General features: G+C 37.3%; 1 protein-coding gene across 3 annotated transcripts in view; it reads left to right on the top strand.

Moving 5' to 3' along the window:
• Nucleotides 1-26,329, top strand: part of GALK2 (galactokinase 2) — a 140,281-nt gene that overhangs the window by 37,942 nt on the left and 76,010 nt on the right. For all 3 annotated transcript variants that reach the window (XM_042942087.1, XM_042942088.1, XM_042942086.1), the window contains exons 4-5: nt 1,830-1,920; nt 4,924-5,070. In XM_042942087.1, coding sequence (XP_042798021.1) covers nt 1,830-1,920; nt 4,924-5,070 — 238 coding nt within the window. The remainder of the gene's footprint in view (nt 1-1,829; nt 1,921-4,923; nt 5,071-26,329) is intronic.

Below are 26,329 nucleotides of genomic sequence, written 5' to 3'. Positions count from 1 at the left end.
ATAATGCATGGAGGGCACCTACTACAGTGATTGGCAAATAGTAGGTATTTAGCAAATTATATGAAAAGTATCCAGTCAATATGGGGAAATGTTGCTTATTTCCTCACTTTTTAATTAACAACCTCCCCCCCCCCCCCCCGCTTCCTTCATATAGTTTGTCCTTTGGCTGATTTGGAAACCTATTTATCAGGGGGCGCCTGGGTGGTTGAGTTAAGTGTCCAACTTCAGCTCAGGTCATGATCTCAGGGTTTGTGGGTTCAAGCCTCACGTCAGGCTCTGTGCTGACAGCTTGGAGCCTAGAGCCTGCTTCAGATTCTGTGTCTCCCTCTCTCTCTGCCCCTCCCCCACTCACACTCTGTCTCTGTCTCTCTCTCTAAAATAAAAACAAAAAAATTAAAAAAAAAAAGAAACCTCTTTATCTATTTTTCATTTTGAGATCATTTTTGACTTACAAAGGACTCACAAAAATAGTACAAAGAATTCCCACACATCAAGTGGTATGCTCTCAGTGTATGATACCAAGGAGGCACACGATGTCTCTTTATCAGTGTTATTAATTTTTTAATGTTTATTTATTTTTGAGAGAGATAAAGAGAAAGAGAGCGAGCAGGGGAGGGGCAGAGAGAGAGAGAGGGAACCTGACGCAGGCTCCACACTGTCAGCACAGACCCCAACAAGGCACTCAATCTCACAAACTGAGATCGTGATCTGAGCTGAAATCAAGAGTTGGACGCTTAACTGACTGAGCCACCTGGGTGCCCCGGTGTTGTTAACTTTGATCATTTGGTTAAGGGGATGTCTGCCAGATTTCTTTGCCATAAAATTACTATTTTTTGCCCTTTGCAAGAAGTATCTGCTGGGGAAATACTTTTGAATCTATGTAAATATTTTATTTCTTATCAAATTTTTACTCCCTGACTTTAGCATCCATTAATGATTCTTTCGTGAAAAAATCTATCAGAGTTCGCCAAATAATGATTTTTTTTAATTTTTTTCAACGTTTTTTATTTATTTTTGGGACAGAGAGAGACAGAGCATGAACGGGGGAGGGGCAGAGAGAGAGGGAGACACAGAATCGGAAACAGGCTCCAGGCTCCGAGCCATCAGCCCAGAGCCTGACGCGGGGCTCGAACTCACGGACCGCGAGATCGTGACCTGGCTGAAGTCGGACGCTTAACCGACTGCGCCACCCAGGCGCCCCAATAATGATTTTTTAATTCTACTTCAGCTATTTTGCATTTTACTCTAAGGAAGAGGCTTTCTTTCTCCTTCATTTAGCTATTTATTCATTTGTTCATTTATATCAGTATAGATTCATGGAGGCTTATTGAACGAGTTATGATTCATTAGAATCATCATTATTTGGTTTTTTTTCCTTCTTCTTAAATTGTACAGACAGTAAAGTTGGATGGGTGGCAGAGAGTGTGGGGAAAGAAGGCTTTGAGTGCTGTTACAGTTAGAGGTATGCCAAACAGCAAGCTCAAAGGATAAAAGTTTGTGGTTTACATCAACCTAACAAGGATGATCATGAAATAAAATGTGGTGTAGATTATGCTGAAATATATCAGTTCCTCTTTGTTTCAGGAAATAAAAAAGGTCAATTGGAACTAGTTTAATTGTTAAGGTCACTACAACTTCTCTTACCTTTTAGTATGTGGAGATGTTTGTTGTTTTTTGAGTAGACTGCAAAGCACATATGTGAAAACAAATAGAAAATAAAATTTCAGTATCACCCTCTTGGCACAAGATGGCAGCAGTCAGCCATTGATTTTGCAGCTATGGATTTTTGCAGCCTCTAGACTTAAATTAATGTGTCTTTGTTTTTGCAGGGACTTCAGTATTAATGCTAACAATATTCAGATTGACAAAACCAAGCCTCTGTGGCACAACTATTTCCTATGTGGATTTAAAGGAATTCAGGTAAATCGGTTTATAAGGCAACTACTAGCAGTTGAGCTTATAATGTATATTATATGTCAAGATTTATTTTACTTACTATGTATTTTTTGCCTCCTTTTAATGCTAACTGATGTTTCTGTTCTATTTTGCTAATTTATGTATTTCAGAGGATGGGGTAGATATGACTATTCCTGGGTGATGTCCACAGGGGGCAGTGATGGCTGTTCATAAATCAGTTGCAGCCAACACAAATCTTTTTCTTTTTTTAAATCTTTGTATAAATTTTCTTTTGAAGGATATAATCTACAATACATTTTTTTCTAACAATATGTATGCATATACTGTAATAGGATTTCAAGTTAGACAGCCCTAGGTGTGAATCTGAGCATTACTCAGCTGTGTGAATTCAACCTCTTTAAGTCTCAGATTGGTTTTCTGTATAATGATGTCATTGCTGTTCAGCAAAGAGTTGTTACAAGGATTACACAGTGCTCAACACATAGTAGGCATTCAATAAATGGTAACCAGTGCTGCTATTACTACTTCAGATGGAGTTAAAAAAAGATGTAGTGAAACTTTTTAGTGTAAGTATTTTCCTTAGAAATATTGAATAATTACCATGACTATCTCTAATGTCATGTACAAGAGCAAGAAAATGAAATATTTCTACTTTTTCTCCAAATTAAAAATGTATGAAGGACAAAAAGAAAATTGATTTGATAAATCAATTTTGTTTGTTTGTTAAAAATCCATGTTTTAGACAGCTTGTGTCCCTTACTGCCTGCTGGTCCTTTCTGAAATTTTGTCATGAGTAGCCTAGGACTCAGTGATATAGCCATCATAGAAAAGCATCACATTTATTTCTGATGTGTAGTTCTATACTCTAATTATGGTGGTTCTGGTTTTAGAGTTCCTGCATTCATTTCTTCTTTCTCTTCTCTTCTCTTCTCTTCTCTTCTCTTCTCTTCTCTCCTTCCTTTCTTCCTCTCTCTTCTTTCTTTCTTTCTTTCTTTCTTTCTTTCTTTCTTTCTTTCTTTCTTTCTTTCTTTTTCCAGACACATGGTAATAGCTTATGGGAAAAGGTATTGGCAGCTTTTAAATCTTCAAGTTATTTGGCTTATCATATGCACTAGTGGGAATTACAGTATTTGGAAGCATTTCCCTGGCAAATGCAATTTGATCTTCCTTATAGCCACATGCTTTTTATAGCATATGGATAAAGTGACCTAAATATACTGAATGTTGCTTTGTGTTGTTTTTGAAAATTTGAGGTCTAGAAGTTTTCTTTTCTGGTTTGACACTTATGTGCAAAAGTAGGTTTGTACAGAGAATTTTTGGCAGAGAAGTAATTTAAATGTTAGTTTGTTTAGAAACCTTCAAATTCAAATACTAGAAAATTTTAGAGGATAATCTGTTTATATTAAGTTGAACATGTTACCCTTTTGCGATAGAGCTATGACAGAATTTGGCATAATCCATTTACGTTTTTGAATCTGTTGTACGTTTTAATTTAAAACATTGCGTGATAAGTTTGTAAGTATGATTCACATTCAAGATACACTGTGGATCAGTTTATGGTTAAATATATAGCATTCTCCAAGTTTCTTTTTTCTTTTCTTTTTTTTTTTTTAAACAAGCTGCCTGATGTTCTGTATGAAAGGGCATTGGCAGCAGCAGTGTTTCAGTTTATAATTTGTATTTCTGGAAAGGAAATTTTTAGATGACTTGAAATCAAGAAGAGAAATACATCCAGCAGAATCTCTTTTTTTGTGGTGTGTGAGTTTTGCCAACATAGGAAAAAAAGGACAAAAAGAATTAAGGAAGAAAACAGCCTTTAATTTGCAGAGTTTTGTTGTTACTTTGGTTATTCTAACTAGTTGATTGAAATTTCTTCCTAGAATAATATGTTTGATGAAATGCATAATTATGTAATATAATAGTATTTTGTACTTTGGTCTTGAGCTGGTTGAGTAATTTGCAAGCACACTAGTACTTTTTCTTGAGGAGGAGGTAGCCTTGAATTTATTTTTAATCCTAAACCACAAAGGTTATGTTATAATATCATCTTAAGTGCCATCCGAGATATTCATCTAAGTATCCTAGAGATGTCCATCTTTAGATCAGAGTCTCATTATTTCTTTGGGCTTTCCTAGTTGCAGAAATAGTTTCCCTGCTTCGTTTAGAGTCTGTGTTCTCATCTGTGGCTGAAATCTAATTTGGCTGTCTTGAAAGCTACCATATGGCTAAACTGTATCTATAAACTCTAGTAAAAATCTGGATTTCCTCATATAGCTGACTTACATTCAATCACAGTGACAGTATCCTGGCCCATGTTTTTGACTGCAGTGGAGAAGTTCTCAACCAGAAATCAGGGACCTGGGTTCTACTCCCAGTTCCCTGTGTGTTGGAAAAAAACTTTTAATCTTTTGGTGCCTAGGTTTTTCCATCAGTAAAAGGGAACCAAAGAAGCTTAGAACATTTTTTCTTCAGAGGACCTTCTGAAATTGAATTATAATTGTTTAATATTTTTCCTATATCTGTTCAAATCAATTAATGCTCAAGAAAAAGATCATTCCTCTTAAAAACTGAGAACAAACTGAGGGTTGATGGGGGGTGGGAGGGAGGGGAGGGTGGGTGATGGGTACTGAGGAGGGCACCTGTTGAGATGAGCACTTGGGTGTTGTGTGGAAACCAATTTGACAATAAATTTCATATTTAAAATAAAAAAATATTCTAAAAAAAAAAGAAAGAAAAAGATCATTCAAGGCAGTTTTAGGAAATGGATCAATAGCTTTTTGTTGAAAAAGGAAAAAATTATCTTCAGATTACCAAACCCTGTGGCCAAGAACGATTTAATAAAATGCCATGTATAGACTCCACTAAAGCGAATTGCACAAGCAGTTTCTATCAATAGCACAATAAGTCCATTGATAAACGTTGGCTCTCTGGGGAATGAAAGAAGCTTTTGCTACTCCTTGATTCCAACACCAAAGTTACAAGTGCTGTTTTCCCTTCTATTCTCAGGAGCACTTTGGTCTTAGCAACCTGACTGGAATGAATTGTTTGGTGGATGGAAACATCCCACCGAGTTCTGGTCTCTCTAGCTCCAGTGCTTTGGTGTGTTGTGCTGGCTTGGTGACTGTCACGGTGCTGGGAATGAACTTATCCAAGGTAACCAACTTGAATGTGTTCGCTTCACAGAACTCTCTCTTTCTAAAGGCATTAGTGTGTGAAGCTCAAAATTGGAATATCTTCCTTTGGTTAAACAACTTTGTCTTACCTGAAAGGACTCCACACATGGACATGCATATCACCCTAATAAATTAAGTCCCGCTTGTGATAAACCACTGTGAGGTATCTGATACTTTGCAAACTGAGCAGATCTGTGAAGAGCTGGGATTAAATCTCTTAGATGACGTGTGGAATTTGAATGCATGGATATCTTTTTGGATCACCTCATTAACAAGTTCACTTTAGAGCTAGAAATTGTAGGCTTCATAGTTAGACCTGCTTATTTTCAACCAAAACCTTAAATTAAATATTTGACAAGCACTGGGTAAAAAGGGTAAAGACCAGGCAATAAAGGAACTGAACAGCATATCTGTTTATACCAGCAGGTTAGTCACTGAAATAAACTTTAAAACAAAATATTGCATTACAAAGAGGAAATGCTTATTTCAAGGAAACATAAATCCTACAAAAGGTCAGAAAGCCTCAACTTTACAAGTTGACATAAATCTCTGACTTTGCAGTTCAGAGCAGGTGTGCTCAGCTTTAATTAATGCTTTGGAGTTCTGGTTCAAACAAAATGTTACCATAGGTTCTTTTTATCCCATGTACCTATATTACCACGTTTATAGATGGTTTGGGGAGGGCATCAGGCAGATCAAGAGAAAGTCAGCCACATGCTTAGTCTTTCTTCAGCCTGTTTAACCTTTCAGTTTGAAAATGTTATACATGAGAGGAAAGACAAGTAAAGGAGAAAACAAAGGTTCAGGTAGAATTCTCTTTGGCTGTCATGTGTACTATACGTTAGTTAGCACTTTGTAAGCTATGGCTTATTTGGTGGGAAGGGTAACTTACTTGTTTTTTGTTCATTGAGAGGTAAGAAAGCAAAGGAAAGCAAGTCCAGATGTAAATGTGCTTCCACTGATGTCTTATTTGTTTATTCGTTTGTTCATTATCCAACCATTATTTATTTAGTGGCTGCTTTGTGCCAGGTAATGTTCATGGCATTGAAGCTATAATAGGTACAGTTTTAACCCTCACAGTACTTATGATCTAAAAGGGGGATAGAGACATTTAACAGGCGACTATAATAGAGTGTGCTAAGTGGATAAGTAGTGTGCTAAGGGAGTATACTAAATGCAGATTTAGAGAGCATGAGGCATCTAAGCTGAGACACAAGGATTTGTAGATGTTAGTTAAGAAATAGTGATAGCATGATAACACTGATAACATCAGGTAGGCAATCAGTTGAAGGGAATCTTATGTGGAAATATCTAGAGTAAGAATGATCATGGATTGTTGGAGGAATTAGAAAGGGCTTAATTTGGCTGGAGTAATTTGGATGACGGGGAATTTGGGCTTTATCTTGATAGCATTGTAAAAACATTTCAGGCTTTTAGGAAGAAGGTAACATGATCATACCTATATTTTAGAAAGATCACTCTGGCTCTATTATTAAAATTGGTAGGAAAGTAGTAACAATATCAATAGTAGGGAAATTATTTGGTCTAGGGAAATGGCAGTGAGAATGGAGAGATCTGAATCATAAACTGAAAGTATATCTTGGAATCAATAAGACTTGGTAATTGATTGGGTATGGAGATGAGGGACAGAAAAGAGTCAAAGATTTTACCTAGGTTTCTGGCTTGGTGTGACTCATTGGAATAAGGAATATAGATGAAGGTAAAATATTGAGTAGGGGAAATCTGTGGGCAAGCTGATAGAGTTATCTAATATTTAGTCACAGACAATATCCCCGAAGCAGGGAGATCTGGACTTGAGATGGCCCATTTGAGAGTCCTTTAGTGTATAGCTGGGATCTGAAGCCATAAGAGTGGAGAAGAACTTCCAGGGGAAGAGCATAGGTAGAAAGATAAGGGAGACTAGGACAAGGATCTGGCAAGCATGAACATTTGAGGAATGGGCTGAGGAAGAGAGGTCTACTGAAGAGACTGAGAAGTAATCATATAGATAGGATGAAAATCAAAAAGGTAAGGCGACAACAAAGACAAGGAAGAGAATATTTCACAAAAACAGTGGTGTCATATGCTACTGAGATGTCAAGTAAGACAAGGACTAAGAAGCATCCATTGGATCTAACATCAGAGAAGTTAAAGAAAATCTTGGCAAGAACAGTTTAAAATAGGAATGAGTTGGGGGCACTTGGGTGGATCAGTTGGTTAAACATCCGACTTTGGCTCAGGTCATCATGAACTCACTGTTTGTGAGTTCGAGGCCTGTGTCGGGCTCTGTGCTGACAGCTCAGAGCCTGGAGCCTGCTTCGGATTCTGTGTCTCCCTCTCTCTCTGCCCCTCCCCGACTCGCACTCTAGCTCTCTCTCTCTCAAAAAGATAAACAACAAAAAAAAATTTTAAATATGAATGAGTTAAAGTCTCTGTGAGAGGCAAGAAAGTAGAAATGTTCAGCAGATACAAAAAATCTGGCTATACTTGGTGAAAGAGATAATCAGATGTGTGTGGTGGGGTAAGGCCAAGGAATTTATTTATTTATTTTAAAGTTATTAATTTATTTTGAGGGAGAGAGAGAGAGAGAGAATGAGAATGTGGGGAAGGGGCAAAGAGAGAGAGAGGAACAGAGAGAATACCAAGCAGGCTCCATGCTGTCAGCATGGAGCCCAGTGCAGGGCTCTATCTCACAAACCATGATATCATAACCTGAGCCAAAATCAAGAGCTGGACACTCAACCAACTGAGCCACCCAGGCACCTCAAATTCATTTATTTATTAATAAGAGGATTGGTGAAACTTATTATTTATTATTATTATTATTATTATTTTTTTTTTTTGCATTTTGGAGGTTTTTAATGGTATAAATAAGGGAAAGGAAGAAAAAAATGATGAAGAAAAAGAAACATTTGAAACTTTGGAATTGACTTCTTAATTCTTTGGAATTAAGTTGTTTCTGTGTTTTCAAAGTGAAAAACAGCAAATGTATTAGCATAAAAAGAGACACAGAGATCAATGGAAGAGAATAAAGTGCCCAGAAATAAGCCCATGCATATATAGTCAATTAATTTATGACAAAGGAGCCAAGAATATACAATGGGGAAAGGATAATCTCTTCAAGAAATGAATTTGGGGAAAGCTGGACAGCCACATGCAGAAGAATAAACTGGACCACTATCTTGCACCATACACAAAAATTAACTCAAAATGGATTAAAGAATTGAACATAAGACCTGAACCCATAAACTAGAAGAAACAAGCCTTAAGCTCCTTGACATTGGTCTTGGTAATGATTTTTTTTGAATTTGTCACCAAAAGCAAAAGTAACCAAAGTAAAAATAAACAGGTGGGACTACCTCAAAATAAAAAGCTTTTACACAACAAAGGAAACCATCAACAAAAGAAAAAGTCAACCTACTGAATGGGAGAAAATACTTGCAAATTATTTATCTGATAAGGGGTTAATATCCAAAATACATAAAGAAATCATACAACTCAATAGCAAAAAACCCCAAACAATATGATAAAAAATGGGCAGAGTGTCTGAATAGACATTTTTCCAGAGAAGACATACAGAGGGTCGACAGACACATGAAAAATGCTTAACACCACTTATCATCAGAGAAATACAAATCAGAACCACAATGAGATATCACCTCATACACTGTTGGTGGGAATGTAAACTGGTACAGCTACTGTGGAAAATAGCATGGGGGTTTCTCAAAAAATTAAAAATAGAACCGCCATATGCTCCAGCAACTGCATTTTTCGGTATTTACCTGAAGAAATAGAAAACACTAACTTGAAAAGATATATGTACCCCTGTGTACATTGAAACCTTATTTACAATAGTAAAGTCTCTGTTGGTGGATGAGTGGATAAAAAGAATATATATCTGTACAATGAAATATTAGTCAGCCATAAAAAAGAATGAAATCTTGCCAATTGTGACAACATGGAGGGAACTTGAGAGCATTGCACTAAGTGAACTAAGTCAGACAGGAAAAGACAGATATGTATGATTTCACTGGTGGATGCAATTTAAAAATTTTAAACACCTAAGTTCATAGTTACAGAGAACAAACCAGTTGTTGCCAGAGATGGTGAGTAGGGGATGGGTGAAATGGGTAAAGGGGGTCAAAAGGTACAAACTTCCAGTTATAAAATAAATAAGTCAAGGGGATGGAATGTACAGAATGGTGACTATAGTTAACAATACTGCATTGCATATTTGAAAGTTGCTAAGAGGGTAAATCTTAGAAGTTTTCATCACAAGAAAATAAAGTTCTGTAACTATGTATGGTGATGGATGTTAACTAGACTAATTGTGGTGATCATTTCACGATATATACAGATATCAAATCATTATATTGTATACCTGAAACTAACATAAGTATGTCAGTTATGCCTCAATTAAAAACACTGAATAAAGGGGTGCCTGGGTGGCTCAGTTGGTTAAGCGTCCGACTTCAGCTCAGGTCATGATCTCACTGTTTGTGAGTCCAAGCCCTGTGTCAGGCTCTAGGATCCAAGCAGGAGCCTGCTTTGGATTCTGTGACTCCCTCTCTCTCTGCCCCTCTCCCACTCGTGCTCTGTCTCTGTTTCTTTCAAAACTAAATAAACATTAAAAAAACTGAATAAAAAAATAGCAAATATACTTTTATCAGGACTAACTCCATTGCCTAAAGGGAACAAAATATATATCCTAGGTTTCCCTGTTAGTCTAAATTGCACTGGCAATGCTTACATTTTATAGGGGTTGAGCATCATTATTTGGACAATTTCTTTGCCGTAATGAGATAGAATCTTAACTGAAAGGAAGCCGAATTTGCTCAGAGTCTTTATAGTTAAGTGCCAGTTGTATACTTGACTCTTGTAAAAATCATACAGCATAAGAACTCCATGGACTTTAGAGATGACCTAGTTCAAAAAAAAATTTAAACTGATGTATCAGTGTCCAATAAGAAACGAATGACACACAGCGTATAGCTGAAGAGAATTTAATAAAAAGACTGTTTACAGAGATGTGGGCAAGTTCAAGGGAACCAACTAGGAAGAGTTCTTTTGTGAATCCAGAAGAAGCTGTTATGCTTTAGGAGCGAAGGCTATATAGTGATGTTGCTAGAGATGCAATGAGGCATGGAGAGAGTGAAGCAGGTGGAAGTGTCAGTTAGTGGCAGTGGGTGAGGGGAGTTGTCCATAGTGGCCTCTGTGTCTCTTCCGCGATACAGAGAAGTGTCAGAATGGAGGGGCAGGAAGGCAAACGGAGAACAACCAGCCTATCTGATAAGAAAAATAAGTCCCATGAGAAACTGGTGAGTAATCTCTCCCAATTGATGAATAATTCCCTCCCAATTAAGATGTACATCCGGTGTTCCCTATTATATTGTAGCCAAACAACTACAGCACATGGGGTTTGATACGTAGATATGGAATTTGTTAACTCATTAACAAATGAAATGTTTTATGTCTGAAACCAAGAAAAACAAGTGGCTAATCACCCAGAAAGTCTGAAAGACTGAAAATATGAATGAGAAGGAAACTGATAAAAGAGAATATGGTGCAATACAAGATCTATGAAATAGAAAAGGCTAGAGACTTCTGGTTTCAAGATGCCAGAATAAAGAACATATCTACTGTTTCTTTCTCCAGCTCTCATTTTTTCTTCTTAAAAAAAAAAATCCAAAACAATAAGGAAAGCAAGAAAAGAGGAGGTACAAGCTCCACCTTTGATGAATCAAGGAGACATAAATAACCCTAAACCAGAAGAGACAAAGATGGAAAGTGGGTGGAAGGATGGTGCATGACTTAGCAGAGTGGAAAAAAGTCCAAGGCAAGTGCCTGTGCAGGGAGGTGCAGATGGAAGGCAGGCTGACTCACAGTTCTTTGGAAAGGCTTAGGAATCAGAGGCACCCAGCACCATGGAAAGGTGACATGGTGGGTGGGAATCCATTTGAAAGGTCTATTTTATTTTATTTTTTTAAAAATGTTTGCTTATTTTTGAAAGAGAGAGAAAGTATGAGCAGGGGAGGGGCAGAGAGAGAGGGAGACACAGAATCCAAAGCAGGCTTCAGGCTCTCAGCTGTCAGCACAGAGCCAGATGTGGGGCTCGAACTTATGAACCATGCGATTATGACCTGAGCTGAAGTTGGGTGCTTAACCGCCTGAGCCACCCAGGCGCCCCTATTTGAAAGTTTTTATGAGAAGAAGATAGACCTTCAGAGCTTACTCTTAACTCCCTAAGTAAGGAGACCATTTCCACCCACCTTTGCAGGAATTTCTGGAGAAACAGTCAGAGATAGGCTTGACTTGGGGACACTGAGCACTGAAAAAGGCAGGATGAGAATAGAATTGAAAACTTGGGGGGTTAATGGACATTCTGCATCTGCACAGTGAAATTCCCAACTCCCCTCCTATTCTCAGCTCTAGCACACTGGTGGCCTCACCACTCCACACCCCACCAGGAATATTGGAAGCTCCTTCTCACAGGGAATGCAGTCATCCTCGAGAAGAGACCTATAGATACTGACGTTTGGTCACCTCCTTCCACAAAAATTCTCCAGCTACTCTATAACCCTATTAGAGGCCCACTTACAAAGCTTATATTCATCTTTTTAGTAACTCAGTCTTAAATATGATAGGGCATCAGAAGATAATCAGACTTTGGAAGAAAGCCTCCAACACAAAGCAGACAGACAACCAAAGAAACAAGAATTAAAAAAGGAACTCAGAGGAAACAGACAATGCTGACAGCAGGAGAATGCTTCAAAGAAGCCATGATATCCTCAGAGAGGTAGCAGAGAGGTAGAAGAAAATGTTGAAAAAAAGAACAGAGTGTTATTTTTTTTGAAGGACTAAAAAGTAAGAAAGAGCTTTGAATATTAAAAATATGATGGGGGGCACCTGGGTGGCTCAGTCAGTTAAGTGTCTGACTCTTAATTTCGGCTCAGGTCATGATTTCATGATTCACGGGATCAAGCCCCAAGTTAGGCTCTGCATTGACAGTGTGGAGGCTGTTTGGGATTTTCTCTCTCTCCCTCTCTGCCCCTCCTCTGCTCGCATTCTTTCTCTCTCTCAAAATAAAGAAACATTTAACAAAAATTGATAGGTAAAACAAAAGTTTCAGTGAGAGGACTGGAAGAACTCTGATAAAGTAGGGAAAAAAGGAGGTGGACAGTAAGAGAGAGAAAGATAGGAAAATTTATCGATCAATTCCAGAAATTCAATATCCAACTAGTAAGGAGAAAAAGAGAAAAGAGTCATTAAAAAAATATATTTGTAGGGGCGCCTGGGTGGCTCAGTTGGTTAAGCATCTGACTTTGGCTCAGGTCTTGATTTCGCGGTTCATGATTTCAAGCCCCACATCGGGCTCTGTGCTGACACCTTGGAACCTGGAGCCTGCTTCAGATTCTGTGTCTCCGTCTCTCTGTTCCTCCCCCACTCGCTCTCTGTCTCTCTCTCTCTGTCTCTCTGAAAAATAAATAAACATTAAAAAAAATTTTAGAAAACTATATTTGTAAAAATAATATTTCTCAAAAGTAAAAACATGAGTTCTCAAATTGAAAGGTGCTCATTGGGTGTCTAGAGTAATAAATGAAAATAAATTATACATCTACAATTTTTTTTTTAATTTCAAAAAAAGAAAAGAAACCTCCACAAATTCTAGGAATTTTGAAACTTGAGGCTAATAAAAAACACACTGAAAACTGATTGAGAGAAAAGAAAGGAATGAAAAGGAATTTATCAAAAATAGTTTCTGGGGGCACTTGGGTGCCTCAGTCAGTTAAATGTCCGACTCTTGATTTTGGCTCAGGTCATGATCTCATGGTTCATGGGATTGAGCCCCGTATAGGGCTCTGGGCTGACAGCACAGAGCCTGTTTGGGATTCTCTCTCTCTTCTCTCTCTGCCCCTCCTCCATTCATGCTTTCTGACAATAAATAAATAAGCTTAAAAAAATAGTTTTGGAAAATAGAAGACAACAAAGTAACATAGTGAATTACAATCTTTTGAGTATAATCTTCAAAATATAAGTGAATTCTAGCTTAGAATAAATGAATTGATCAAATACAAGAATAGACTAAAATATTCTCAGACATGCAGTATGAGAGACTATAATAGGATACAATCCACTAAAACTAGAGAGGAAATGGAAAATCTAATACAGGAGAGAGGAATTGGGTATTTATAAAACACTGGTTAAGGGAGAATTCAACATAACACTCATAGCACTGAGAAGCTTAGGAAATAGTACAGATTAGAACCAGAAAAGAAAGGGAAAAAATGGAATTGATAAATCTTATCAGGAAAAAAACCAACTGGTAAATCTGACATGTTGATCATATGGAAAAATGGATTGATAGTGGTTTTACAGAGTTGTTGTAGGGGATGGAAAAGCTTGGCTGGATATGCAAATAAAACTCAGCAAATGAGGAAATTAGGCAATTGTTAAATATAGGAAAAACACACACACAAAAATTTGTTCCAGAAAGGAAATCAATAACTTTTCATTACTTAGCTCATAAGTGAACAGTTGTCTCAATAATAAATACACAGAATATGGATTTAACCAAAAATTTTGGCATAAATTTATTGAGAAAGATTGGGAAGAAGGGAAAGGAGGGTGTAAGAGAGTTAAAATCCTCACTAACCCTAATATGAAGGCAGTAGCTAAAGTTTAAATGGAATAATGAAGAGATAGCATTTTACTCAGCTTATTTGATAATTTAAAGCAAGAGCTAAGAGTGGAAAGTGTTTGACTCTGGGCATACTGCATTGGAGATGGGGGTGAGAGGGAGAGAGCTATGGACTGCTTTTGTCCTTATAAACTCCTTTGATCTTTTAGATTATGTGTATGTATTCTTTCTGCAAAAGTAAAAATTAACTGAATAAAGAAAAGGATGGCAAGAAGGGGTGGAGAGAACAAAAAGGTAAGAGAGGCAGTTATTTGGATGGCTCTAATGACTGAAGTTAGGGGAAGTGCAGGATGAAGACAGAAAGACAGAAGAAGGGATTCAATGCGTCATACTTAGAGATTGAGAACAGAGGAGCCGTTGGGGCGTGACCAAATCAGAACAGCCTAGGGAGAGGCTTGCTGATGGGTTTTGAGTGAAAGGATCCAAGAAAATACCGGCAACTTCCACTTAACGTGAGGAGTCCATTCCAAAAATCAGTTGTTCTACAAAAAATCATGAAGCAGGGGCCTAATTTCTTATTATTTTAAATAGGAGAAATTATAATGCATTACTCCTCCACTGAGAACCTATAACTAATTTCCTATAATGTTACAAAAGCACAGTAAAAATTCCTCTATATAACTAACACAATAATACAATGAAAAATACTTGAAATAATCTTCTAGAACAGGAAACAATTTGGTTGTTAACAAGCAGTCACTTTACATAGTAATACACTTTATGACTTTGAGGAAACCTGGTGTCATGAATTCTATTTTATTAGCAGTGTTATTTTAGGGTTTAAGATATAAGTTGTGTGTGTGTGTGTGTGTGTGTGTGTGTGTGTGTGTGCGCGCGCGCGCGCGCACTTAAATAAACACCTTTCAAAAATTATTATATTGAGCTATAGTCTATAACACTTGAGTTTCAAACACCAAGTGTTCTATCAGGAAAACGTGAGGTAACAAGGCACTCAGCAAGGTGTGCCTGTACTTTTTTAGCTTAGGATTCAGGTTGCTCTAGAATTGTATTCCATTTCTGTGTGTTCTTGAGTTGTCCTTGGAAGCCAAGAATAAAGGACCAATTTCCTTTTAAGGACTTTAGATTAGAGATAGGGGGCTAGCTTGGGAAACAGGTTGCAACTCTGGTGAGGTGTGGTAAGTGGGCTTCTACCCACAAATTCTTCCCTCTTCTGGGGTAGGGTGGGATGGGGTGGGGTAGAGTGTAGACTTTTAATAGAGGAGATGGTGGGCCAAGTAAGTGATGTTCAGAAGACCCACTTTTGGAGGAGTGAGGGGTATAACAGAAGAATATAGAGCTGAACTACATCCTCCATGTTCAAATCTAGGGAGGAGAAGCCCCCTATGACTGGTTGAAGAGGAATGAAATGACTAGCAGGGAGGTGTGGGGTGGGGAGGGGATTCTGTGTGTCGTTATCTTTGGCATTTTGTGAAAAATACAATTCATGTCATGTCTGAGTAACCTGGAATATGGCTTGGGCATGAAACTTTTCCTTGAGGGCTGCTGTCCACTGAGAAAACTGGAGAAGCTCATAGTTAGGCATCAAGAATTCTGTTTGTTATTGGGAAGCCTGGAACAACAGGGACTTACACTGGGTTTGTGAGGGGGTGCTTCCCAGAGAAGATAGGCTCTTTAGCCACAGTATAAACTTCCTACCCTAAGTCTTGGAAGCATCACTCAATGACATTTATTAAACACCTACCATGTGCCAGGCATTGTTCTAGGTGCCAGGGATACAGCTGTGAATAGAATCAGTGAACCCCCAGCTTTCACGGAACTTATATGCTGGTAGATGTGATGATGGTGTGAGATGATGGACAGCTATACAAACAAATATATAATATGATATCAGCCAGGTTGTAGGAAAATAGGTTGTAGGGAGGGGAAGTTGCTATTTTAGATAAGGAGTCAGGAGAAGTCCTCTTTAGGGGAGGAGTCATTTTAACAAAGGCCTGAGGAGTGAGCACAGAAGGGAAGCAGAAGGGACAGCCCTAAAGCTAAAGCGTGTTTGTCATGTCCCAGGAATATTAGAGGCTGGTGTGGGGAAGTATGGGGAATGGGGAGAGGGCAGGGCGGTGGCAGGTGAGCTGAGACTGGTGATCAGAGGCCACATTGTTTACAGTCTGCTTTGGATTCCATTCCAAGTATAATGGAAAGCCTTTGGAGGGCTGGGATCTGAGGTGTGAAAATGTGACCTATGCTGCTTTGAGTTTCTTGCAGCTGGAAGTCCTGTACTGTACCCCATACTGTCCAGGGAGAAAACAATCTAAAAAACAAACAAAAAGAAAAGAAAAGGAATGGTCAATGCCCTTATGGAACTTCAATGCAAGTGGAATATTAACAGAAGACTCATTAACTGAGCATCTATCTCATATGAGGTGTGAAGTATTTTATAGGTAAATGGAGAAAAGGGTTGTAAGAAGGGTTACTTGGTGAAGTTAAGTGGGGGAAGTTTTCAAATAAGTGGGAAGTTCTAAAAAAAGGAAGGGGATGCTGTGTCCCAAATCCTGGGAGGGGCCCAGGGGCATTTCAGGCAGAGTGCACCCATAAGTGTATTATTACAGTTCTCTGAGCCAGACTGATCAATATGTATCAGCTGAGGCCTAGAAATTCTTATGTTGCCTCATGAAAAAAAATTTTTTCAAAACTTTATTTGATGGCAGGAACGTTTTCTAGTTGCTTAAGTCCCTCAACGGGTTTCAGTGACTTAATTTCTGGGGCAAGTTAGTTGTATAGACATGGACTGATACTCTTTCAAAGCAGTGTTTTGGTGTTTGGAATTCATGCTGTGCAGGGAATCTTTGAGGTTCAGAGGCAGAGCAAGTGCAGTGTTCGAACTTGGGTGCCGAGTATGTCCAAGCTTTCATTTCTTGAGTTTATAAGGGCTGATTCCTTGAGACAGTTTAAGGACATATTTTTCTCTGCATATAGCTACATTTAAGTTAGGTATTTCTTGGCCTTCAGAATGAGATCCTGTGCTTAAAAAGTAAAGACCAAGGTCTACATGAAAATGAAAAGAATCTCACAGTAACACAGAAGTTTGAACTATAATTAGAATGTTTCAGGAGCAGTTTGCTACATGATATAAGAAAAGTCAGAAAACAATTTGCACTGTCGCTAATTATTATGTTTAGAAATCCATCTAGACGGACATTGTTTCAGTTTGCTTAAAATAACAAGAGCCCCATCCATACAATGGTTAAGGAAAATAGTAGTTTAAAACATTCCAGCCAGATGTTGACTGCTAATGAACTGCAGCAGCACAGCCTCTAAGAAGGTGGTAAATCCAGAATACAATCTTTGAAGAGAATCTCTTCATTAAGTGTTGAACGTGGACTGAAGCCATGTACTTACTGGTGCAAAACCCAGGAAGGCTTAGTGTTAGCCCTGGGTGGCCTGTGTTAAAAAAAAATGTTTGAAATTTTAAGTTAGTATTGTTAATATAAAACCATTCACCTAGTTTTATCAATAAAAAAAAACGACAAGTTTCTTTCAGTTATGCAGAATCACGTTTGTATCTCTTGTTGTATTCTATTTTAGGAGTAAGATTGGAGATTGAGTCATTTATTTAATGATTTTGAGTAATTTGGACTCACTTGGATGATGTGACTAAGTTATTTGCAGATTAGAAGCCTTGCTTTGCAGGGGTTGTTTAGGTCACCTCTTTTTTTTTTTTTAATTTTTCTTTTTTCCATTTCCTTTCCTAGGCTAAATGTGTGTTTACCTTTTGCATAAACTAAGGCAAACAAGACAAATTAGGGAGCAGCAGATTGGAGGAATATGGTTCACTGTTTCCAAGTGGTTTCAAATGAAACCACTCTTGCTGAAAATTCATACCTATGTCTTGGTTGTGTTTTGAACTTTTGTTGTGATCTTTAGATCTTTATCATTATTAGGTCACTGTGTTTCAAGGCCTCCAAAATTTGACTTGCACCCAGCAATTAGTTAAATGTTATCTAGTATTTAAAGACTGAGACAATCCCTGTGAAATTAAGGACACCACATACGTGCATAGCCCTTGCCTATTACACTTGCTGTATGCAAGGAAAATAACTAAAAGATGAACATACCAGGATAAATACCCACCCCCTACAAATTCAGAGGGGTGTGTCATCTATTTCCATTCATTTATGTTTCACAGAGGGGATGGTAGCCATCTTGGTCAAGAGTCACTCTATGCTGACCCCCAGACTAATATTTGATGGAGTGAGCAGGGCAGTGAAAAGCTCTCTAGGCTTTGTCCCCCTTTGTGACCAATTTGCTCTGTAACTTGTATAAATTCCTTATGTCTCAATTCCTAAGCAAGAGTAAGAGTAGCTGTTCCTTTAATTCCAAATCAGTTAGATTTGCCAAATACTTCCAGTTCTCTGACCTTCCTGATAGGGGACTTTGGAAAAGTTTAGGGGAAGAGTTTGGCAAAAAATTAGATAATGTAGGAAAATAAATTTGTAATCACAGAAGTTTTTGTACCTGTGTGAAAAGTTTTAGGTGTATTGGTGGTCATGGGAATGAACAGTAAAGATCAGACTGCATTGTGTAGGCAAGAAAGTGACTCTGAAGGGAAAAGGAAGGTTAACTGATGGAGACTAAGGCATGCATTGCAGTTCTGGAGACACAAAGATTTGGAGGTCACTACTGAAAAATTAGGAACTTCAAGTTGTGTTAGAATTTATGTGAGAGTGAAAGATGCCTTTCTTTTCTATTATCTCAGTATTGCAGAGGAAAATATTGAGGCTCAGAGGATTCATATAACATGACCAAAGATAAACTGCTTGTGAACGGTGTTGTCTGGATTCCAGCTCAGATAGATTTGATTCAAAATACAGTAGATACTTTCTCAGCCTTGCTGTCAGCCTTGCTGTCATCTATGATGTAATATAACTAGTATTGCAGACATAGGGAGTACGTTGGAGAGGAGTCAAGCCTTAACATTCTGTGATCTTTCTGATGTCCTAAAATAATAAAAGTGAATTATAATTTTTCATGTATGTGCTCAATTGTGTGAACTGAACATTTTTTAATAGGTAGACTGACTTGATACTCTTTGTCAAGATAATGATTATTTTTCAAGCCCTGATATATCAGATGCAAATTATTAGATGGTTAGGGTACAGAAAACTCTAGGTATAGTCCTTGTGGTTAAGGAGTTTACAGTTTAGTTGATGAGATTAGATTAACATAAATTAGAAATGTCACATAAAAGCAGCATATACAAATTCTTCCAAAGAATATGAAAAGAGAGAATATTTTCTGATGTTTTTTATGAGGTCAGTATAACCTTGTTACCAAACCAAATGTGATATCTTGATACCAAATCTGACAAGGACGCTATAAGAAAAGAAAGTTACAGGTAGAAAGTTATAGGTTACTGTTTCGTATGAACTTAAAGGCAAAAAATTCTAAACAATATTATTAGCAAATTTAATCCATTAATTTAATAGGATAATATGTTATGGTCAAGTTGAGTGTATTCAAAGAATTAAAGATTGGTTTATTAATTAAAATCAAGTAATTTATCATATTAACAGAATAAAACACATGGTAATCATAGCTAAAGGAAAGTATTTGATAAAATTTAATATTCATTTATGATTAAAAAACTGAGCAAATTAGAAATAAGTTTAGCATATGACAACCTTTGGGATGTTTGGAAGGGAAATGATTAGATGGGGATATGAAGGAACTTTTCTAAAGTGATGGCAGTCCTTCTTTCTTGACTTTGATAGTGGTTTCTTGGGTGTTCTCTTTGTGAAAAATTATTGAGCTTTATTTTATGCTTTATACACTTTTCTGTGCATCTTATACTTCAATAATGGACAGAAAAAAAGGAAGACTGTATTCAAGACAACCAATCACTGATAAAGAGTTAAAAAAGTTTTTTGGGGCGCCTGGGTGGCGCAGTCGGTTAAGCATCCGACTTCAGCCAGGTCACGATCTCGCGGTCCGTGAGTTCGAGCCCCGCGTCAGGCTCTGGGCTGATGGCTTGGAGCCTGGAGCCTGTTTCCGATTCTGTGTCTCCCTCTCTCTCTGCCCCTCCCCCGTTCATGCTCTGTCTCTCTCTGTCCCAAAAATAAATAAAAAAAAAAAAAAAAAAAAAAAAAAGTTGAAGAAAAGAGTTAAAAAAGTTTTTTAAGTTTATATTGAGAGAGTGTGTGAGTGGGAGAGGGACAGAAAGAGAGAGAGAGAGAGAGAGAGAGAGAGAATCCCAAGCAGGCTTCGTGCCATCAGCACAGAGCCTGATGTGGGGCTCAGTCTCACAAACTGTGAGATCGTGACCTGAGCTGAAGTTGGATGCTTAACTGACTGAGCCACCCAGGTCCCCCCTGATAAAGATTTTTAATGAATCATTAAGAAATACTCTATCCACTATAATGTACACATATGTTTTCCCTTTTTGTGATACACATAAGAACATTATATAAATATAAATATAAATATAAATATAAATATAAATATGTATATGTATATGTATTCATTCCCCCTACTGCTTTGCTTTTTCACTTCAGAATATAAATTGAGAATCATTCATATCAGCATACATACAGTTACTGGATTCTTTTTAATGGCTACCTGTTTAATATTACATAGTCGTACTATAATTAATTTGGCCCTATAATTGGGCATTTCCATTGTTTCTAGGGTTTTGCATAATACCAGTTTTAATACTTAATAATATTTCATTATAATGAAATACTGTAATTTATTTAACTGGATTTCTATGGTGGAAATTTAGATTATTTCTAATATTCTGCTATTATAAAAAGGGCTTTGATGAGTATTCATTTATACAATCTTTTTCATAGTTGATCAGTTCTTCCCTTAGCATAAATTCTAGGGCATAAAATTATTGGATTAAATATATTCTCATTTCAACATTTAAATTTTTTTTATTTTACTAAACTTTATTTTTTAGGTTCACAGTAAAATGGAGCAGAAGATACAGAGATTTCCTATATAGCCCTTGCCTCTACAATGCATAGAAAATGCTCAATGCACTTCTATCAACCTTCTCCATGAGAGGGTATATTAGTTACAACTGATGAAACCAACACATCATTATCACCTTTTACATTAGAGTTCACTTTTGGCGTCATACACTCTGTGGGTTTGGATAAATTTATAATGACATGTATCCTCCATAATTGTATCGTATGAAATGGTTTCACTATGCTAAAAATCCTCTAGTTCTGCCTGTTTCTCTCTCTCCTCCAAACCCCTGATTTTTTTTAATGTCTCCATAGTTTTGCCTTTTACAGAATGTCATGTAGTTGGAACCATACAGTATACAGACTTTTCAGACTGGCTTCTTCCACACAGTAATATGCATTTAAGTTTCCTCCACATCGTTTCATGGCTGGATATAGCTCATTTCTTTTTAACACTGAATAATATTTCATTGTGTGGAGGTTACACAGTTTATCCATTCACCTACTGACACATCTTGGTTGCTTTCAAGTTTTATCAGTTATGAATAAAGCCTCTATAAACATCTGTATGCAGGCTTTGGTGTGGACATGTTTTTAGCTCCTTCAGGTAAATTACAAGGAGTGCAGTTGCTAGAATGTATGAAAAAAATATGTTTAATTTTGAGAGAAACTGTCAAACTGTCTTTCAAAGTGGCTGTATCATTTGCATTCCCACCAGCAATGAATGAGACTTCCTGTTGAGCCACATTCTCACCAGCTTTTGGAGTTCTGGATTTTGGTCATTTAAATAGGTGTGTAAAGACATCTCATTGTTGTTTTAATTTGCATTTTCCCAATGACACATGATGTGGAGTATCTTTTCATATACTTATTTGCTATTTGTATATCTTCTTTGGTGAGGTGTTTCTTAAGGTCTTTGGCCCATTTTTTAATCAGGTTGTTTATTTCATATTGTTAAGATTTAAGAGTTCTTTGTATATTTTGGATAATAGTCCTTTATCAGATGTGTCTTTTGCAAATATTTTCTCCCAGTCAGTGACTTCCCTTTTCATTCTCTTGACATCATCTTTTACAGCGCAGAAAGGTTTAATTTTGATGAAATCCAGATGATTAATTCTTTCTTTTATGGACTGTGCCTTTAAAAAATGTTTATTTATTTTTGAGAGAGAGAGAGAGAGAAAGAAAGCAGGGAAAGGGCAGAGAGAGAGGGAGAGAGAGAATCCCAAGCAGGCTCTGCTCTGTCAGTGCAGATAGAGCCTGATGTGGGGCTCAAATTCATGAACTGTGAGATCATGACCTGAGCCGAAATCAAGAGTCTGATACTCAACTGACTGAGCCACCCAGGTGCCTCTGGACTGTGCCTTTGGTGTTGTATCTCAGAATTCATCACCAAATCCTAGGTCATCTAGGCTTTCTCCTAGGTCATCTTCTAGGAGTTTTATAGTTTTGTTTTACATTTAAGTCTGTGATCCATTTTGAGTTTATTTTTGTAAAGGTGTCAGGCCTGTGTTTAGTTTCTTTTCTTTGCACATGGATGCTCAGTTGTTCTGGTACTATTCCTTGAAAAGACTGTCTTTGCTCCATTGTATTGCTTTTGCCCCTTTGTCAAAGATCACGCTATATTTATGTGGGTCTATTTCTAGGCTCTCTATTCTGTCCTATTCATCGAATTGTCTGTCCTTTTGTCAATACCAAAGTCTCTTGATTGCTGTAGCCTTATAGTAAGTCTTGAAGTTGGATAGTGTCAGTCCTCCAACTTTATTCCTCTCCTTTAATATTGTGTTACTGTTCTGGGTGTTTTGCCTCTCCATGTGAACTTTAGAATTTGTTGATAACCACAAAATAACTTTCTGGGATTTTGGTTGGGATTACATTGAATCTATAGATCAAGCTAGGAAAAAATAACATCTTTAACAGTATTGAGACCTCCTATCCACAAACACGGAATATGTTCTCCCCATTTATTTAGTTCTTTGATTTCATTCGAGTTTTATATTATCCTTGTATAAATCTTGTACATATTTTATTTATACTTAAGTATTTCATATTTTTCAGATGTTAATGTAAATGATATTGTATTTTAAATTTCAAATTCCACTTGTTCATTGCTAGTATATAGGAAAGTGATTGACTTTGTGTATTAATCTAGTATGTTACAACCTTGTTATAATTGCTTTCTAGTTCCAGTTTTTTTGGTTATTTCCTTTGGATTTTCTATATAGACAGTCATGTTATCTGCAAACAAACATGGTTTTATTTCTTCTTCTCTCTCTGGATACCTTTCATTTCCTTCTCTTGTCTTACTGCACTAACTAGGACTTCTAGTATGATGTGGAAAAGCATTGGTGATGGGGGAAATTCTTGCCTTATTCCTGATCATTTTACCTTTTGAAATTCATTGTCAAATTGTCCCAAGTGTCCATTGACTGATGAATGGATAAAGATGATGTGGGGTGTGTGTGTGTGTGTGTGTGTGTGTGTGTGTGTGTGTGCGCGCATGCGCAATGGAATATTACTCAGCCATCAATAAGAATGAATTCTTGCCATTTGCAATGATGTGGATGGAGCTACAGTATATTATACTAAGAGAAATAAGTCAGTCAGAAAAGGACAAATACCGTATGATTTCACTCATATGTGGAATTTAAGAAATAAAACAGATGAACATATGGGAAGGGGAGGAAAAAAGAGAGAGATGGAAACAAGCTATAAGCGACTCTTTAAAATTTTTTTTAATGTTTACTTATTTTGAGAGAGAGCGAGAGAGAGACAATGCAAGCAGGGGAGGGGCAGAGAGAGAGAGGGAGACACAGAATCTGAAGCAGGCTCCAGGCTCTGAGCTGTCAGCACAGAACCTGACACAGGGCTTGAACGCAAGAGCTGGGAGATCATGACCTGAGCAGAAGTCAGACGCTCAACTGACTGAGCCACCCAGGCACCCCATAGAGACTCTTAACGATAGACAACAAACTGAGGGTTGATGGAGGGAGGTGGGTAGGGAATGGACTAGATGGGTGATGTGTATTAAGGAGGGCACTTGTTATAATGGGCACTGGGTATTGTATGTAAGTGATGAATCACTGAATTCTGCTCCTAAAACCAATATTATGCTGGATGCTAACTAATTAGAATTTAAATAAGAATTTACAAAAATAAACTTTTACAGGAATACCTCAAAAAAAACCCACCCTAAAACAAATTGTCATCTAGAAAGATTTTATCAATTAGTATGCAGCAACATTACATGACAGTCCATTTCCCCACAGCCTTACTAACACTTTATCAATCTTTAAAATCATTTCCAAACTGATAGATGCTGTCATGGACATATCTTGATGATTAGAGAGTTTAAAGATCTTTTCCATGTTTTTTATCAGTCACTTGCATTTTTTTGGATTTTGTCGTATATCTACTCAGTTCATTTTCTCCTGGAGTATTCATTAATCACCTTATCACTCCATAAGAACTCTCTATGTTAAGTATTCTTGTATGTTGCAAATATCCACCCCTTTGCTAACCAATTTTCTGTTTGACTTCTTTTAAACTAATGATTCTTGGGGCACCTGGGTGGCTCAGTCGATTAAGCATCCGACTTCAGCTCAGGTAGTGATCTCCCAGTTCATGGGTTTGAGCCCCACATAGGGCTCTGTGCTGAGAGCTCAGAGGCTGGATCCTGCTTCAGATTCTGTGTCTTCCTCTTTCTCTGCCCCTCCCCGGTCATGCTCTGTACCTCAAAAATGAAGAAATGTTAAAAAAAATAATTTTTTTTTTTTAAAGCAAGTCTATGCCTAATGTGGGACTTGAGCTCATGACCCAATATCAACAGTCACACAATCAACTGGCTGAGCCAGCCAGGTGTCCCTAAACTAATAATTCTGAAGCAAAAGTCACTTTAGTCATATTTAAGCAAACACACTAGGATGGGATCATGGGATCATTGTATATACATTCAATTTTGTCTTCCTTGAGTTGAGAATACTGTCCACCCTTCCATTTCATTTTGAAGTAAAGTACTTGAACACAAAGTAGCCTGACACACTCAGGAATTTTTTTTTTTTTTTCAAGGATTTCTCAGGAATAAGCCACCCACTTCATTAAACAGACACCAGGGCTCTCTGGTCTATGACATGTTTGACATAGTATCTTTAAAAGCTTACTCAGAGGAACTAAAATTGTGACCTATTTGTATTGTAAGCAGGAATATTTTATGAATAGCATTGGTGCAGTACGATATATACTTTTGAATTATGAATGATGCTGTTTAGCATCTGTTTAGCATTGGAGAAATTTAAAGAATTTTATAAACATCCATTTGTCAGGTCACTTAACTTTGTAATGAAAGGTCCAACTGCCAGCTTCATGGAACACAGTTGTGCCTCTCAGAGACTTGAGCCTTGCTATAGGTAATGTACTTGTACTTTATGTTATATCAAAGAGATATGGCAGATTTTACTTTTACAACATGTAAATGTTACTTCTACTTCCCCTTAAGGTCTAAACACATTAAATAACAACAACAACAGCAACAACACAAAACTGGAGGGTATAGCCATGTGGATGGGCCCACGTTCATTCAAACCTTTTAGGGCTTGGGCGAGGCACTGGTAATTGACAATGGAGATTCCATTTTAATCTTCAGGGACATATAATCCATTAAGAATAAAAGAAGCACAGTCATTCTGGCAAATCATAGATAACTTTAAAAACCTCTCTCTGTGAAGAAAGAGATGATTGCATCAAGTTCTTATAAACATCTTTACACTGCCAGGCATAAAGGAGACAATTAATGGGGTTGGATTAAGTTAGTGAGTTATCATCACCACCACCATCTGCATAATAGCCATTTCTCTCTGTTATTAGTGTTAAATCTGGATGAGTTAAAGAAAAACATAAAATGAATAATTTGTTTCAAAGAAAGCAGTGTCTTCTCCTAGGAGAATACATTTATTTTTTTCTCTGAAAGTATGGAACTGAAAAATAGACCTTGGTCTGAATTCTGGTGCTGCCACTCCCAAGCTTTATAGCTGAGGGGACATCTGTCTCTGGTTCTCAGTTTCCTCATTAGTAAAATAAGTGAATTTAGACTACTAAATCTTTGAGATGCCTTCTAGCACTAAGATTATGTGATCTAAGAGGTAAAGCAATTCTTAAGAAGATCAGTTTTTTTAATGTTTATTTATTTATTTTGAGAGAGGGAGGGGCAGAGAGAGACAGGGAGAAAGAGAATCCCAAGCCGGCTCCGAGCTGTCAGTGCAGAGCCCTATACTGGGCTCTATCGCACAAACTACATGATCGCAACCTGAGCTGAAATCAAAGTTGGACGCTTAACTGACTGAGCCACCCAGGTGCCCCAAGACGATCAGTTTTTGAAGAGTTGCCTAATAGTAATTAAACTCTTGATTTATTGATATCGAAATCTTCTAATGGATTTTTCAAGATTCTAGATCCTTAGTGACAAGAAAATCATTATTGGAAAACAGCCCCAAACTTCTGTAAAGCTATATCCAAATTAGGAATATTGCCGTTTTAGGTACTTGTTATTAGTGTAATAACGTAACCTGACTCTGCTTGTATTGCTGATTGACAGTTCTATCACCAGGTGGAAAAAAACTGCT

This window comes from Panthera leo, chromosome B3, assembly GCF_018350215.1.
Source record: "Panthera leo isolate Ple1 chromosome B3, P.leo_Ple1_pat1.1, whole genome shotgun sequence".
Lineage (NCBI taxonomy): Eukaryota > Metazoa > Chordata > Mammalia > Carnivora > Felidae > Panthera > Panthera leo.
The sequence above is the reverse complement of the archived record's forward strand: the minus strand, read 5'-3'. Positions and strand labels throughout refer to the sequence as shown.